The sequence below is a fragment of the Arachis hypogaea genome, chromosome 5 (genome assembly GCF_003086295.3).
Source record: "Arachis hypogaea cultivar Tifrunner chromosome 5, arahy.Tifrunner.gnm2.J5K5, whole genome shotgun sequence".
NCBI lineage: Eukaryota > Viridiplantae > Streptophyta > Magnoliopsida > Fabales > Fabaceae > Arachis > Arachis hypogaea.
In genome coordinates, this window is record NC_092040.1 from 1,341,378 (window position 1) to 1,355,648 (window position 14,271).

The window sequence follows — 14,271 nt, forward strand, 5'->3', positions numbered from 1 at the left end:
CTATTAAAATAAATTGATAATTATATATTTAACATGTTTTTTGCAAGAGGAAATATAGGGAGCCAACGGAGTATCTGTATAATGTGTACAATGGGGATTTAGAAATGTTCAATTTAATAGAATATCATATGTTTATTATTTCTAGTACCCGGATGGTTATTCTGGATAGTATAAGTGTATTGTGTTTGAAAAATTAATAATATTTTATTTTGGATATTCATTTATTAATTTATATTAGGCTAAATAAATAACCCATTGTACACATTATACAAATATTCCACTGGCTTCTTAGCGAGATTTTTTTCGCAAAAGATTTTTTTTCTTAATTAAATTTGAAGCGTTGTTTCTGTACAAATATATTTTTTCCTTAATTAAATTTGAAGCGTTGTTTATGTATGTACATATTCATTGAATCCTTTTTTTGTTTAAGAATCTTTGCACAAAAAATCAACAAAGGTAAAATAATACTGTTGTAACGGGTTTTAGATGGTTCGTTTTGGATTCGATTTTAAAAAATGAAATATGATATGCAAATTTAATTCATTAATGATGTTTTGTTAGATTACTTGAATCAGTTGATTAGATTACGGAAATAAAATCTATCCAAATAATTTATTCGGGTAGATTCCATAAAAAAAAAGATAGTTTTGTTTTATAAACCTAATGATAAATAAAGAAGGTTATGTATACAAAAAAATTAGTTATTAGTATATTGGATTGAGAAAGTTTAATAAAATAAATATTTTTTATAAAAAATCAATTAGTATGTATTTATATATAAATATATATATTGTTTAATTTATTTTTAATATATATTTTAATATTATACAAATAACTAATTTAATATTTAATTTTTTATATGCATATAATATGATTAACTTATTCCAAAATCAGGTTAATATTTTATCAATTATATTATACGTACATAAAAAAATCAATTAAAATAGTCATTTCTATAAAATATATTTTAATATAAAATATATATTAAAAATTAGTTTTGATGTTTTATAAAATACGAAAGTATTGTATAACTTCAAACTCAAATGAAATATCTAGTTAACTAACAATAATGTAACATAGTGAATGTTGATTTTAGTTTGAATTTTTATATATATATATTTTTCTTTCTTGATGTTTTTGAAAATTTTAAAACTTTTGACTCTGGTCCCTACCAAAACGAAATAAACTAATGATAATGTTTAAAATTTAATTTTTCATAAAAAGATATAAAAATAAAAAAATAAATTATAAATTAGATAATATTTAATAAATACTAATTTAGTTATCTTCTTTTATTTTTATCTATTCATTATTTTACATTATTATAAGTTAGTTTAATCTTTTAATCTTTAAAATTTAAATTTTGACTTTATTCCACCAAACAAATCAATCTAAATCACAACAAAAATTTTCCATCACATTGAATTAATTTAATTTAAAATTCAAATCAAAGGGATTGAATCCAAATTATAACAACTTATAAAGATAGATGCACATGTTTAACGAGAACCATGAACTCTGAAGCTTCACCTAAAATTGGAAAGTATCATTATCTTAATCTTAATAATAAATTCCAGAACAAAATTATATAATTAAAAAAAAAACAAAACAAAAGTAAAGCACATATAAATCTTGAAAATTAAAGAAAGCAGAGAGATTATCACAGCCACTGATAAGCCCTGAAGATCACCAGAAAACCCTCACTTCTCCATTGTTTTCGCCCTCATCACACTTACACTCATTCACGTGTCTCTTCTCTCACCAAAATTCTTCCACGTTTAGTTTTTGCAAATCACACTTATGATGATGATGATGACAGATTAGCATGTGTTTAAGCTTTTAATTAATTAATTATAATTACTTTTACCCTTTTAGGCTTTAATTTGTCATCAAGTGCAAAAGTAAATGACATTGGTTATCAGAGAAAGGAGGCACCAACAAGCTCTAAGGCTCTCTTTGCCGCAAAGAAACCCTCCTTCGTTATCGTCGTCGTCGTCGTCATCGTCGTCGTCACCACTTCCACATGCATCAGTATCATTATCAGGATCTTCTTCATCTTCCTCCTCGGTCCTAGTTAACCTCTCAGACCTCGAGAAGCTCGCGGTTCTTGGCCATGGAAACGATGGCATAGTGTACAAGGTTCGACACAAGAAGAGTAATTGCTTCTACGCATTGAAAGTGATACGCTCCAACCCTATAATCGGCATTGATGGAAGCCCTAACCACGTGGAGGCAGAGATTCTGAAGAAGATGGATTCGCCGTACGTAGTGAAGTGTCATGCGGTTTTCGACAACGGTTCTTGCAGTGATAATGGTGTAAGCTTTGTTATGGAGTACATGGGTGGAGGGTCGTTGTATGATATCTTGAAACATCATCGTACACTGTCGGAGGATGTGATCTCTGATGTTGCGAAGCGCGTGTTGGAAGGGCTTAACTATTTGCATGCCATGCACGTTGTGCACAGAGACATTAAGCCCTCGAACTTGCTCGTGAATGAGAAGGGTGAGGTGAAGATAGCGGATTTTGGGGTGAGCCACGTGGTGGTGGAAGAGAAAGAGAGTAATGGCGGTGGTGGTGATTATGATCTTCATCACTATGGCAATGCAGGCACGTGTGCATACATGAGTCCTGAAAGGATTGATCCTGAGAGTTGGAGAGGAGGTGGTGGTGGGGATGGTTTTGCCGGCGATGTTTGGTCGATGGGGGTGGTGGTTTTGGAGTGCTTTCTGGGGCATTTTCCGTTGATCAGGGCGGAGCAGAGACCGGACTGGGCAACACTGATGTGTGCCATTTGCTTTGGGGAAAAGGTGGAGATGCCGGAGACGGCGTCGCCGGAGTTCAAGAGCTTTGTACTGAGGTGTCTTGAGAAGGATTGGAGGAAGAGGGCAACAGTGAAGGAGCTTCTCCAACACCCTTTTGTTAATAGAGGAGGGTGTTGCAATTTCAGTAGAAAAAGGCTTGGTGATTATGTTGTTCTTCAGGGGTGAATGATTTAGCAGAGTTTTGGTTTTAGAGTCATCTGATCTTTTTTTTTTCTTCTTAATTATGAGATAGGTGAGATGTGAACATAGTACTCGGCTTTTGTGTTTATGGTTTTGGAAATACACTGGTTGGTGAACATGGCATACTGGAAAAATATCTGTTCCATATTCATAGGGAATTCAGTTTTATTTCTTCAAGTCTGAACATTAACATCACTGTAAAATGAAATTTGTGAGTTTAAAGTTTAATTCAGGTGACACAATTTTTAAAATAAATTGATTGAAAGCTAGGTGTTACATCTTTAGCAAGAATATAATAATCATCATCTTATTATACATAGATAAGATAAGAGGTATCAGCAAATTTTTATTTCTTTGTTCAGGTTAAACAAATATAAAATGTAGTTGAAGTTCTAATAATAAAACTGTTTGAACAAGCCTTATTCAAAACAGGAATATTAATTCAAGACATTACTACTACTAGGACACTTAGTTAATGTTGAAATAGTGAGACTATTATTTAAAATAAACTGATAAGTCAGGAATAGCCAACAAAAGTGTTGAACCTACAGCGACAGTAAATCGGCAATGGTGAGTATGCAAGCGTTTGTGTTAATAGAGGAGAGTGCCACGATTAATAATCTTCTTTTCCATTCTGACATGTCAGCTTAGCCCCTTTTTTTTTTCAAACACTAAAATACAAGTGTTGGAACAGCCAAACCGTCAATAACCATTGATCCTCCAAAACTAGGGAGTAACATTACCAAACTTGAAAGTATGATACAACATTCTCTAACTACTAGAAAAACTACCACATGGGAGCAATCAATACTGGATTCATATAACACTAACATTAACATTAGCAATTACAAGGCCAGCATAAGGCACAACATTTAAGCCACTTACAGTATTATACACCTTGCAGCTTTTTCTTCTCTCTAATTGTTTGTAACAATAAATACAAGGCATTAAATATAAAATCATGTGGACTGACAAACATAGACGTCCAAATAGAGCAAGGGTGCAATAGAGGGACTTTGTAACAAAATCTTGCATGAAAAGAAGCTTGTTTGTGATGAGCTCCTCAAGACTATATACTACAAAAAGTTGTGGCATAGCAGCTGTGTTCTATCCAAGAAAAAACCAAGAGGCAAAAAAAAGTCACTTGCATAATATCTGCAGATCACCAACATAATCACTTGATCTCAAAAACAGAGGTGCAGTGCTGATATCCAACTATTTTGGTTGAGTCAAACTCCAATTCTTTGAAGCTTCTGTGGGTTGACGTAGATAGTTGCCTACAGCAGGAACAGTGTCAGTGACTCGGGCCAATGTAGATAAGGGAAATGGTCATTGTACTATCTAAGACAGGAGAAGAAAATCCATGTTAAACAAGACAAATCATGATGTGAGGCTAACAAAGTGCGTGGTATGCTCAACTTGAGATCAACATAATTTAAGAAATTCACAGCGGAAAGACAGGTGAAAATGTTATCGCAGCCATGAGAACTAAAGTTATGGAATTTTGAAAAACTGAATGTTAACTACATAACAGGTAGAAAGTCATCCTTAAAAAAACTTAGTTTCTTTAATGGGAAAAGTAAAACACCAATGCTAAGATATCTTGGTTTAACCAAACCAGAGGTATTGCCTAAGCCTTGCAACCACAAAGTTACTCTTTCCAAGAGCCAAAGGTACCGAGTTAAGTTATGATGGTTCATACATTCATAGAATAATGAATGACTATGCCTATGCATAGAACCATAAAGCTAAAATTAGGAGCGTTATTCAAAAAAAAAAACACTATCCTCAGAGTTAATGAATTACAAATTTGATTTAGGGTAGTCAGACAACACATTTATATTAATTAATTATCATAAATACTGATATCTTCATCAATTTTTTCAACCACGTTTGGATTTCATCAAGTTAGTTTATGAACATGAGAATTATGGTATGAGCATCAACTAATACAGGTAGTGTCAATTAAGATTCAGGTATCCGAATTCTAATCAATGTACTAAACAAAATTCACAATGATTTCCTAAAACATTATAGCTAGACTAGGCATTTTAGCAAGGATAGATTGATTTGAAATACCTACCTCGATGTGATACGAGGTGGATCCGGGAACGTGGTCCTTCAAACTTCCAGTTGTCTTCATCCAAGGCTTTAACCTCCTTGTCAAGAGCAGCCATGAGATCCTTCTTCAACACTGCAACATGGAAAAACAAGAAGCCTAACTGCATTATGATCTATTACTAGGCTATGATATCGAGTGAATGCAACATGGGTTACCACAATTTATAAGGCTACATGTCATTTGAGTTCAAACCTTAAAAACCCCACAAAGTGGCAGCACAAAATCCAAACAATTAATTCATCTTTCTTCATAGAAAGTAACTGCAGTACTAAACTTAAACTTAGTTAACTGAGATTCTCTTCGGGGCTATAATCACTCTTAACTGACACGCGTGCAAATCAAATAATGATAGAATCTAATGACCAGACAGAGACTTAGTGATTACATCAGATGAATGGCAAAGTTTCAAGTTTTTCATGAAGATCGTAACAGATTAACTGCAAACACAGTAAATAAAAGTAACCTGATAAGACATTAAGACAAAAATTAGAGAGGAAAAGAGAAAAAACCTAGCATGGCATCATCCTTCTGTTCATGCGTTGAAATGGGGTCAAAGGGGAAATGGAAATCGTCAATGGAAAGTGCGGCATTGCTGCTACTGCCACCTCCGCCGCCGCCTCCACCAACAACCGCGGTGGTTGACACAGATGAATGAGCCGGTGATGACATCCTTGTTTCAAGAACCACACTGCAAGAGGCAAAATGTTGGCTTCTTTTCAAACGTGATTAGTGATTTCTTTCGTGCTTGCTCAGAAGCGAAAAGACTCGAACTTCACGCGAGCCTCTCCTTCTACAGTTAGGAACATAGTTATCAGTCAGACCACTAGTCACCGGATCACCTATTCACAATTAAACAAATATAAAAAATTATATATTTTCACTAATTACCAACTAATTATGAACTAAATTAATTACATCTTCCATTTTTCATTTCAAGAGAAAAGTGGCAAGCAGAACAAAGAAAAGGCTATCACATCACAATACCTAACACACAAATTCACATCATCAAATTTGTAGTTTTATTCTTCTATTTTTCTTACTCTCCTCTCATTTTTCAATTTTCAATCATTTTTCATGTACCACTATTCTGCCATAGACCTATAACCTTTCACCCACAGAGAAAACCCTCTCTTCTGACCAAAAAGAGCCCCACAACAAAGTTTTTAAAATGACTCACAGCAAAAAGAAATCTTTTTTCACTTCCTTTGTTCTGCAGTCATGGTTCCTTCATTCTTATACCAAAAATATATTCTTCCCTCCCAAGCTTTCTGATTCTTCTTCTACATCTTTACCAACACCAATCAACTACTTATCAACTAATTGTAAACACTTCAACAAATTTAAAAAATAAAATAAAATAAGCGAAAGAAATAAAAACTGCTCACCAGATTGACCAGAATACGCAGAGGCAGACGGCCAAGCCGAGCACGGCGACGGTGGCTCAGGGCAAACCAGAGGACGGCGATGGCGAACGGAATAAGGAAGCACGAGAAGAGGCAGAAGACAAAACAGAGGTGAGGCCGTGAGGGTTAGGGTGACCGGTTTTTCGACTGGTTAGGAAAGTTTAATTTGTTAATGATTCATAAATCATGAGTAATGCATATTTTTTTTATAAATTTAATAAAAATATTTATTTATTTCATCTAATTTTACTCTTTGTTAAACAATTCTTTTTGTGGGTAAAATCCCAAAAGGCTTTTCGATAAAATAATTTTGATATATGCAAATGATTAAAGATTTAAGAATACAATACAAATAAATGAATAATCAAAAAATATTTTTTTTAGTAAACAAATTTCGCATTTAACTAACAGCTCTTGTATTTTATTTTTATTTCAACTTCCAACATCAAATATTTTAAGGTACCAACAAGCTTAAGACATGGTTCTGTCTCTGCTAAAACTTGTTCTGTCTCTACACTACAAATACAATGCCACACCCAACACCATTCATTTTTTTTTACCAGCTCTACTTGTTTCTTTCTTCCTCTTTTCATTTTCTTTATTGTATATTGTTTCTTTTTTTTTTCAAATTAAAGGAAGTAGTTGTATATAATAGGAGTGCTTCTTATCATAGACATTTACTTATCTCGATTGAATTATTGGCATGGATTTTATTATTAGTAATTTGATTATTGGCATGGAATTCTTACACGATGACTTATTGAACGAAAAGACCAACCAGTGTTTTCAAAATTTTATTCCTGTGAGCATCTTCTTAATTAATTCCTTTATTGTTTCCATCGAACACCAATTTCTTCACAGCTTCAACGCTACATTTTTCCGTTCGTACCTAAGCTATGCTCATTGTGCTAATTACTAAGCTATTATATTGACGCCTCAAAGTAAACATAATAAGTTAATATAAGTAGAATACAAGTAGAATTTCACATGCATGCTTATGTATAAGTAGAATACAAGTAGAATTTCACAATAACAAGCTTTCTTCTTCTTCTTTATTGAAATGAGCCTAAATCATCAAATTGGAACACCATTTTAAACATAAATTTTGTGGTGTTCATGTCACATATGTCAAGTTAACACTTAAAAATATATATTAACGATACTTGAAATAAAAAGGAACAAAAAGTTACGAAATTTAATTTCAAGAAGATCAATTTAGTCATTTACTAAAGTTAAAAACCAATTCGATTCACATGGAGAAATCTAAAAATCAAATTGAACCTTACCTCTATTTGAACATTAAAAATATTTTTGAAATTTTTCAAAAGTTTTAGGAGACAAAAAATATACTTTATTTAATAATAGAATTTCACTCTAGTTTTTCAACCCGTTCATTGAGCTTCAACTTAGAACTAACATCACTAGAGCAATCTTCAGCAACTCTTTCAACATCTTGCAAAATGTTGGATACTTTGACCTTGGTCCGAAGGGCCTGCCCATCTAAACCATCCAGATTGTCTCACAGGACCTGCACAATACTCTCTACCTGGGTTGGCAACACTATTTGAGACTTGTAACAGAGCTCTCAAACCACAATCCCAAAAACGTTCGCCCGTTACAGTAGAATTGCCGCTGCCATAGGAAACATTTGTAAATCTTCTAGTTCTAGCTGTCATTGTTAAATAAACTGTTGTACCTGATAGAGTTGACAAAACACAATTCAGAAAAAAGAAAAAAAAAAGATTTATTTGAACTCATGATTTATGATGTGCTAACCCAAAGAACATGTTTTGCTAAAAGTAACAGCCAATATGTGGTAGTGCACAACAAACTCTAATTCAAATCTATTCTGAATATTGGATATAACTCCATCAATGTTGGAAACCAATTTTAGCAATGAATTAAATGTCAATTCCTATAATATTGTAAACTATGGTCCCTATGACCAAAAAGTTCATCTGGTCATAATACACAGCATTTCAGAATAAAATCAATGAAGAATAGAACCAAAGATATTGATAAGAATTTTCAGTAACAAAAACACACTCATTTCCCAATTCAATTCAGTTTAAAGTCTATTATATAGTGAATGGTGAGAATGAGATTGGCTAGAATTAGACATAGAAGAGAGGATAGGAAATATTAGGAATGGGTAGTCTCTCTAATACTATCACACCATGTCTGTTCAAATTTCGTGCGTTTCAGTATAATTGCATAACTAGGAAGGGGTTGATATCACACTGATTCCCTCTCTGTTTCAGCCCATCAAGCTCGGTTTTCGTTCTTTATCCTATTTTCTGTTGTACCAGTTATTACAGTTACCCCCCACAATGCACCCACATAAAAAACTCAAGTATTACATATACGGGGAATCAGAAAACTGTACCCATGCAAAGTATGACCTATACAACATAGGCATATATCATATAATGTTGAAAAATTATAAATACTAGATCTCATTGCTATTTACCCATCGAAGAATGAAACATAACCTTTTATATTACAGCTTAAATTGCAAATAAACAACTAAAGAAAAAGAAGAATAACTCATTCCCAGTTATACCAAAATTGTGATATAAAAGTCAACTTCTTTCTAATCCAAATATGTTCTGTATACTAGCATTCCATTCAACTAGTCCTTCCTAACACACACTTCATTATTCAAATCTGTTATGTATATTAGCATTCAACACAAACCTGTTCTAAATACTAGCAATCCATTCAAATCTTCATTCAAACCAAACATATGAAGTTGAAAAAATTGTATGAGTTACCAATTTCTACTGCCTTTGCAATTATTCTCACTATGAAAAATAAATGGAAACAGAAAACACTTTGATTAACTTTATCCAGACAAATTTATATCTTTGATCTATTGAAAATCTAAAACATGAGAAAAAGTCAAATACCACACACGCAAATCACTTGTTCTTCAAAGAAGCAGGACAAATTCTCAGTATGCCACAATACATAACTGATCTCTGAAACAAAAGAACACTGGAAAATAAAGAGGACAGATCTTTTCACAAAATTCTACCTTTACTCAATCTCAATATTCAAAAGCATCAACAGATTCCCTTCTATCACCTACAACCAACAGAAGAAACAAATTGAAAAAAGCACCATACGAAAACAGGAAAAATAATAACGAAAAAGAGGAGGGATGGAGAAGACATCAAAGATAATAATAGTAGGATAGACAGCAAGAGAGAGAGAGATGGAGAGAGACGGACAGAGGGCGACAGTGATACACAGTGACAGAGAACGAGAGAGACAAGGAGAAAATCATATTTGCAAAAATGGAGATACGGTGGCAAGGCTTCCTCGTCGGAGGCGAACTTGACTCCGAGAAGGGGAGTGGCGCCGGCGAAATGGGTTCTCCGATGGAGAAGATCTGGAATTGACAAATGAGAAACGGATCTCTGAAATGTTGAGTTAGGGTTTTCTTTGTGTTTTTTCATTTTAAATAATAGGGTAATTTAGTCATTCCATTTATTTTAATCTCTGTTTTTATTTTGAACTAAACATGATACTAAGACATAATCATGTACATCTTACACCAAACACAATACAAAGACTTAATTAAGTCTCTGTCTCTCGGTCTCTATCTCCCAGTCTCTGTCTCTCTTCTAAACGCAGCCTAAAAGTACAAATGGCAATTCCCCATGACTTCTTTCTTGCCTTAACAGTTAACACTGCACAAAAGTATCAAGATTAATGAGAAATAAACACCAATTATCAATTAAACTCTCTGGAATACATCCATTTTCCTTATATACAGCAGTCAAACCAAGCACAGGAAATCTAAGCTCCAAACTCGTGAAAAGAGCGTCAATATATAAGGTTACACTGAATTAAGGTATTGCTAAAATGTTAGCAATAAGTGCGGTAAAGGGAAACCCAAAAGAATTAATATTTCTTTTATTAAGGAAACAAAAAGAGAAAATAGACAAGAAGTACGTTGTGATGCATCCATAAAACCATTAAAATCAACACAAGCAACAACACAAACCCCAAGGACAAAATGACAATGCACTTATGTCAAATTATGAACTGAAACCAGAGGAGAGAAATCCCAGTCATTGACAAGATCAGGGGAAAATCACCTGAGAGAGATCATCAGCATGGAAGATCCTAGCTGCACTTCAATGGCTCAGTTCATATCATTGATCGTTAACAGAACTGATAATCTTTGACTAAGCAGCCAGAACAACGATGACAATTAGAAGCACAATTCCAAATATCACCAAAAGCAAGCATGTCTGTAAAAGAAAGATCAAAACAAAGCATAAGATTAACTAATATGCATGAAGGTTTGTAGGGGGGAAAAAAGAGGGAGGGGAGGGGGGAGAGAAGAGGAGGGGGGGGGGGAGGTAAGTATTATGGACGGCAGAAATTAGTACATTATGCAAACTAAACCAACCATGCAACCAAAGCCCATGTATAATGACATAACTGTAAAAGCCAAGATCTGTCATCACTAAAATTATATACTATGAACTCCACGACCATATAAAAGTTCAAGTAAAGATTTTCAATGACTAAGCTCATAACATCTACATTTATTGAGGAAATCCAACATCTAAAACTACGCATATGAGAGGTGAAATCTTAAAGCAAATATTACGCAGTATATATTACCAAAGAAGAATTTGATCTTTGAGTCTTTGAAGCTTTAGCAAGTTGAGATCTTGCTTGTGCAGTTGCTGCATGGGAATGCTCAATGTTGGACCCAATATCATCTAAAAAAATATGAATTCTTAGCATCAGATCACATGAGAAGTTCTGGACAAATAAAACCTTGGGATAAGACAGAGATGTATTCAATTAGAATAGAAGTGAAAGTTACCAATCATAGCTCCTTGTTCATGCACAAGCACAGCAAGGTCTTTAAAAATTTCATTTACTTCACCAATTTGCTGCTGAATTTCTTGAATGCCTTGATCTCTTTCTTCAATGATAGCCTCATTGAAGGCAATCTCATTATCTAAAAACACCACCTCCTGCCTGCAGCAAGATAATGCTATAGCTGAGATACTAAATATACAATCAGGTCAAATCTAAAAATGTCAAAATACATTTTGGTCCATGACAAAATTGGAATTCAATATTAGTCCCTAAAAGAATTTGCCAATACCTTCAACCCTAACATAAAAAATGTTATAACAAGTTACTACTTCCATTTGGTAGCTTGGGCATTCATTATGTGAACACTGAAATGCAGTGTGTTTCAATTAATTACAGATTAGAATTTCGAAATAATTAAATTCTTACAACATATCTTTACTTAGGGGATGAAAGCATTAGCAGATTTTCTTTAACTAATATTTATATTAACTCATTTTGAAAGGGGTAGCCTTCTATTAACACTAAATCACCAAAAAAGTTTTTCAACAAAGTTTACAACTTGTAGCAGAACCCTGACAGTGATTCATCAACTCTTCGCACAGAGAGAGGGGTCGGGGTGTAGAAAGAGGAAAATAATAAAGAAAAAAGAAGCACTTTAGCATCAACGTTATTATAGAGCATAATTTCCTATGACAAATAGGTTACATTTAAGAAGTAATCTGATATACATTAATTCATGTTGAAGTTTTCAGATTTTCATCAAATTCACAGTCTTGTCATTTATAATGTAAATTCCTCCACAGCACCAGAAGAAAAAAAGAAAAAACGAATGTGCTTTTCACTATCAATTGTATTTTAGTTTCATGTAATATACAAAAATTACCTTCTGGATTCCACAAGAAGGGCACGCTGTTCTGGCATCTTACCAGAATTAGCATCTGCTTCATTAGCTGTATAGCTGCAAAAAGAGAAGCCCAAATATTAAGTGTTATGTGCATAGATGACAGCCAGTAGAGAAGCAAAATTAATAACCAACAGTAACATATTCTTCTTTAAGAATGAGTTCAATATATAAAATTGTATCAACATAAGCATTACGCCACACACATAAACACAGTCTTCCACTGTTAGATTCCACTAATGGTTGATTAGTCACCTGGATGGAGCTGCTTGTGGAACAAATGGGGTGTAAGCTGTTTCCCTCTCTGCCGCAAGACGCTGTGCCTTCTGAAATTCTTTCAACACTGCCTGAAAATCTTTCGCGAGTTTAGCATCTGCTATCTTCTTGCTTGCCTGCAAACACACACAATAAAGACATTAAATGCCTCTTTTATTTTATTTTGGTCAACGTAAAAGAACTCAAGGTCATAGCAACCAATACATTAACATATAATTATAACTAAAACTATCCCAAACATTTCCAGCAAAAACATTCACTCAAAAACTAATCCCAGCGAAACCATCCCCCAAAACAATCTGGGAAATAAAAAGCACAATTTCCGGAGAGACTCGTGATAACAATTCCATGGTATCATAACAAGAATTAACCTTATCTTCACATGCAATTGAGGTAAAAACTTACATTGATATTAGATTGGTGATCAATTTCACTAGCTTGTTTAAGCTTCGCTGAAGTGTCCTTCACCAATTGTCCAATGTGCAGCCTTGTCTTGTGCCTGCAACGTCAATAACGCCGTAAGAAACGGAAACCTCGATCCAATTGTTATCTCAGAAATATCATGGAAAAAGCAAATCCAATCAAAAAACAAACCACAACCACAAAAAATTCACACCAAAACAGTCAAGGCACATAAGAGGGAGAAAGAGGGGAACGTGATCTCACAGCTTCTCGCGGAGCTCGGGGGTGTCTTTGGGGGTTCCTAGGGTGTTAACGAGCCTCTGGAAGGTGGAGACCGCAGTGTTGATCTGGAAAATTCCGGCAGCCACCGCCTGAGTGGGGTCTTGCTTGCCGTTGATGTTGCCTCGGCGGGAAGCGAACTGCCGGCCGGCCTCGATGTCTTGAAAGCTCATTCTATATTATTGAATCTCTCTCTCTGTCTCTCGAGGATTGCGCGCGCGTGCCTGCGTAACCCTAAATAAGCTTCTCGAGAAAATTGAAGACACAGTTTCCCTAGAATTGGAAAATTGAAAGAGGAAAGTTGTTGCCGGTCTCGGAAAACCGATCGGAATTCGGTGAATTAGGGATGTTATGACTTATGAATCTAAAAGTGCAGCACCGAACCCGATTTAGAGAGAGAAGAGAGATAGAGAGATTTTGTGATGTGATGATTGCTTTCCTTTTTGAGAGAGAAATTGGAAGCGTGCCTGTTATGGAGCGAAACTTCGTTATGATGCCTTGCCGACACGTGGACCCAAGTACACGTGGCTCCTCAAGATACGACAGACATAAAATAAAGTTAAAATTAAATTCATTAACAAAATATGGATTGAAGTTAAATAATGGCCATAGAGACGAGGGAATGACTCTTAACACATCCACCACTGGATCATATGGATGTGGATTAATTGAGGGGCAGCTGAATTCCAAGGCCGATCACATGCATGTTTCTCCATTCGGTTGCCGTTTGTGCGTGGTATATACTATATATGGAAATTTGAAAATCAATCCCAATAAGGTGTTGGGAAATGAAAAAGAAGTCTTTATTTCAACCTCAATCCTATGTGTTTTAAAAACATGATGATGGTAGAATATGAGGGGAGAAAGATTGTAAAAATGAGAAATTTAAGAGAGAAAATGATTGAATCAACACTCCGGACGGAAGAATTTTAAAATCCTAGCACCTCTTGGATACACCGTAAGTATTGGTATATCAAAGTACTATAATGGAGAAAAAAAACTAAAGATTTATGATTTTAGTTTATCATTTTGAATGA

General features: G+C 34.3%; 3 protein-coding genes across 12 annotated transcripts; 1 reads left to right on the forward strand and 2 right to left on the reverse strand.

Moving 5' to 3' along the window:
- The first annotated feature begins 1,531 nt into the window (after window positions 1-1,531).
- Window positions 1,532-3,130, forward strand: LOC112804073 (mitogen-activated protein kinase kinase 10-like). Its single transcript, XM_025847505.3, has one exon. The coding sequence runs from the start codon at window positions 1,906-1,908 to the stop codon at window positions 2,986-2,988; it is 1,083 nt and encodes a 360-aa protein (XP_025703290.1). The 5' UTR covers window positions 1,532-1,905; the 3' UTR covers window positions 2,989-3,130.
- A 585-nt stretch (window positions 3,131-3,715) lies between these two features.
- Window positions 3,716-7,711, reverse strand: LOC112800043 (protein SAMBA-like). 7 transcript variants are annotated; one of them, XM_072196193.1, is made up of 5 exons: window positions 6,511-7,099; window positions 6,303-6,411; window positions 5,635-5,915; window positions 5,087-5,197; window positions 3,716-4,280 (listed from the first exon to the last, which is right to left on the reverse strand). In XM_072196193.1, exons 3-5 carry the CDS (start codon window positions 5,792-5,794, stop codon window positions 4,219-4,221), a joined length of 333 nt encoding a protein of 110 aa, XP_072052294.1. In that variant the 5' UTR covers window positions 5,795-5,915; window positions 6,303-6,411; window positions 6,511-7,099; the 3' UTR covers window positions 3,716-4,218. The 7 variants fall into 7 exon arrangements, with proteins under 7 accessions (XP_072052294.1, XP_072052293.1, XP_072052297.1 ...); XM_072196192.1 differs by having other exon boundaries at window positions 5,635-5,964; window positions 6,511-6,712; XM_072196196.1 differs by having other exon boundaries at window positions 3,716-4,344; window positions 6,511-6,677.
- Window positions 7,712-7,856: 145 nt separating this feature from the next.
- On the reverse strand, window positions 7,857-14,187 carry LOC112800042 (syntaxin-22-like). 4 transcript variants are annotated; one of them, XM_072196191.1, is made up of 10 exons: window positions 13,220-14,187; window positions 12,959-13,052; window positions 12,533-12,669; window positions 12,260-12,334; window positions 11,378-11,535; window positions 11,170-11,270; window positions 10,635-10,790; window positions 10,087-10,223; window positions 9,566-9,615; window positions 7,857-8,224 (listed from the first exon to the last, which is right to left on the reverse strand). In XM_072196191.1, exons 1-7 carry the CDS (start codon window positions 13,405-13,407, stop codon window positions 10,725-10,727), a joined length of 819 nt encoding a protein of 272 aa, XP_072052292.1. In that variant the 5' UTR covers window positions 13,408-14,187; the 3' UTR covers window positions 7,857-8,224; window positions 9,566-9,615; window positions 10,087-10,223; window positions 10,635-10,724. The 4 variants fall into 4 exon arrangements, with proteins under 4 accessions (XP_072052292.1, XP_025697868.1, XP_025697867.1 ...); XM_025842083.2 differs by having other exon boundaries at window positions 9,762-10,223; XM_025842082.2 differs by lacking the exon at window positions 10,087-10,223.
- Between the last annotated feature and the right edge of the window lie 84 nt (window positions 14,188-14,271).

What these genes read in the sequence shown, in the direction of transcription:
- LOC112800043 (XM_025842086.3), bottom strand. Translation starts at nt 5,794, where the DNA reads ATGTCATCACCGGCTCATTCATCTGTGTCAACCACCGCGGTTGTTGGT. An exon ending in GAAGGATGATGCCATGCTAG is followed by an intron (nt 5,198 to 5,634) that starts GTTTTTTCTCTT and finishes TCCATGTTGCAG; the next exon opens with TGTTGAAGAAGGATCTCATG. An exon ending in CCACCTCGTATCACATCGAG is followed by an intron (nt 4,281 to 5,086) that starts GTAGGTATTTCA and finishes TTCCTGCTGTAG; the next exon opens with GCAACTATCTACGTCAACCC.
- LOC112800042 (XM_025842084.3), bottom strand. Translation starts at nt 13,407, where the DNA reads ATGAGCTTTCAAGACATCGAGGCCGGCCGGCAGTTCGCTTCCCGCCGA. An exon ending in CCACAAGCAGCTCCATCCAG is followed by an intron (nt 12,335 to 12,532) that starts GTGACTAATCAA and finishes CTCTTTTTGCAG; the next exon opens with CTATACAGCTAATGAAGCAG. An exon ending in AAAGATCAAATTCTTCTTTG is followed by an intron (nt 10,791 to 11,169) that starts GTAATATATACT and finishes TTTCTTTTACAG; the next exon opens with ACATGCTTGCTTTTGGTGAT.
- LOC112804073 (XM_025847505.3), top strand. Translation starts at nt 1,906, where the DNA reads ATGACATTGGTTATCAGAGAAAGGAGGCACCAACAAGCTCTAAGGCTC.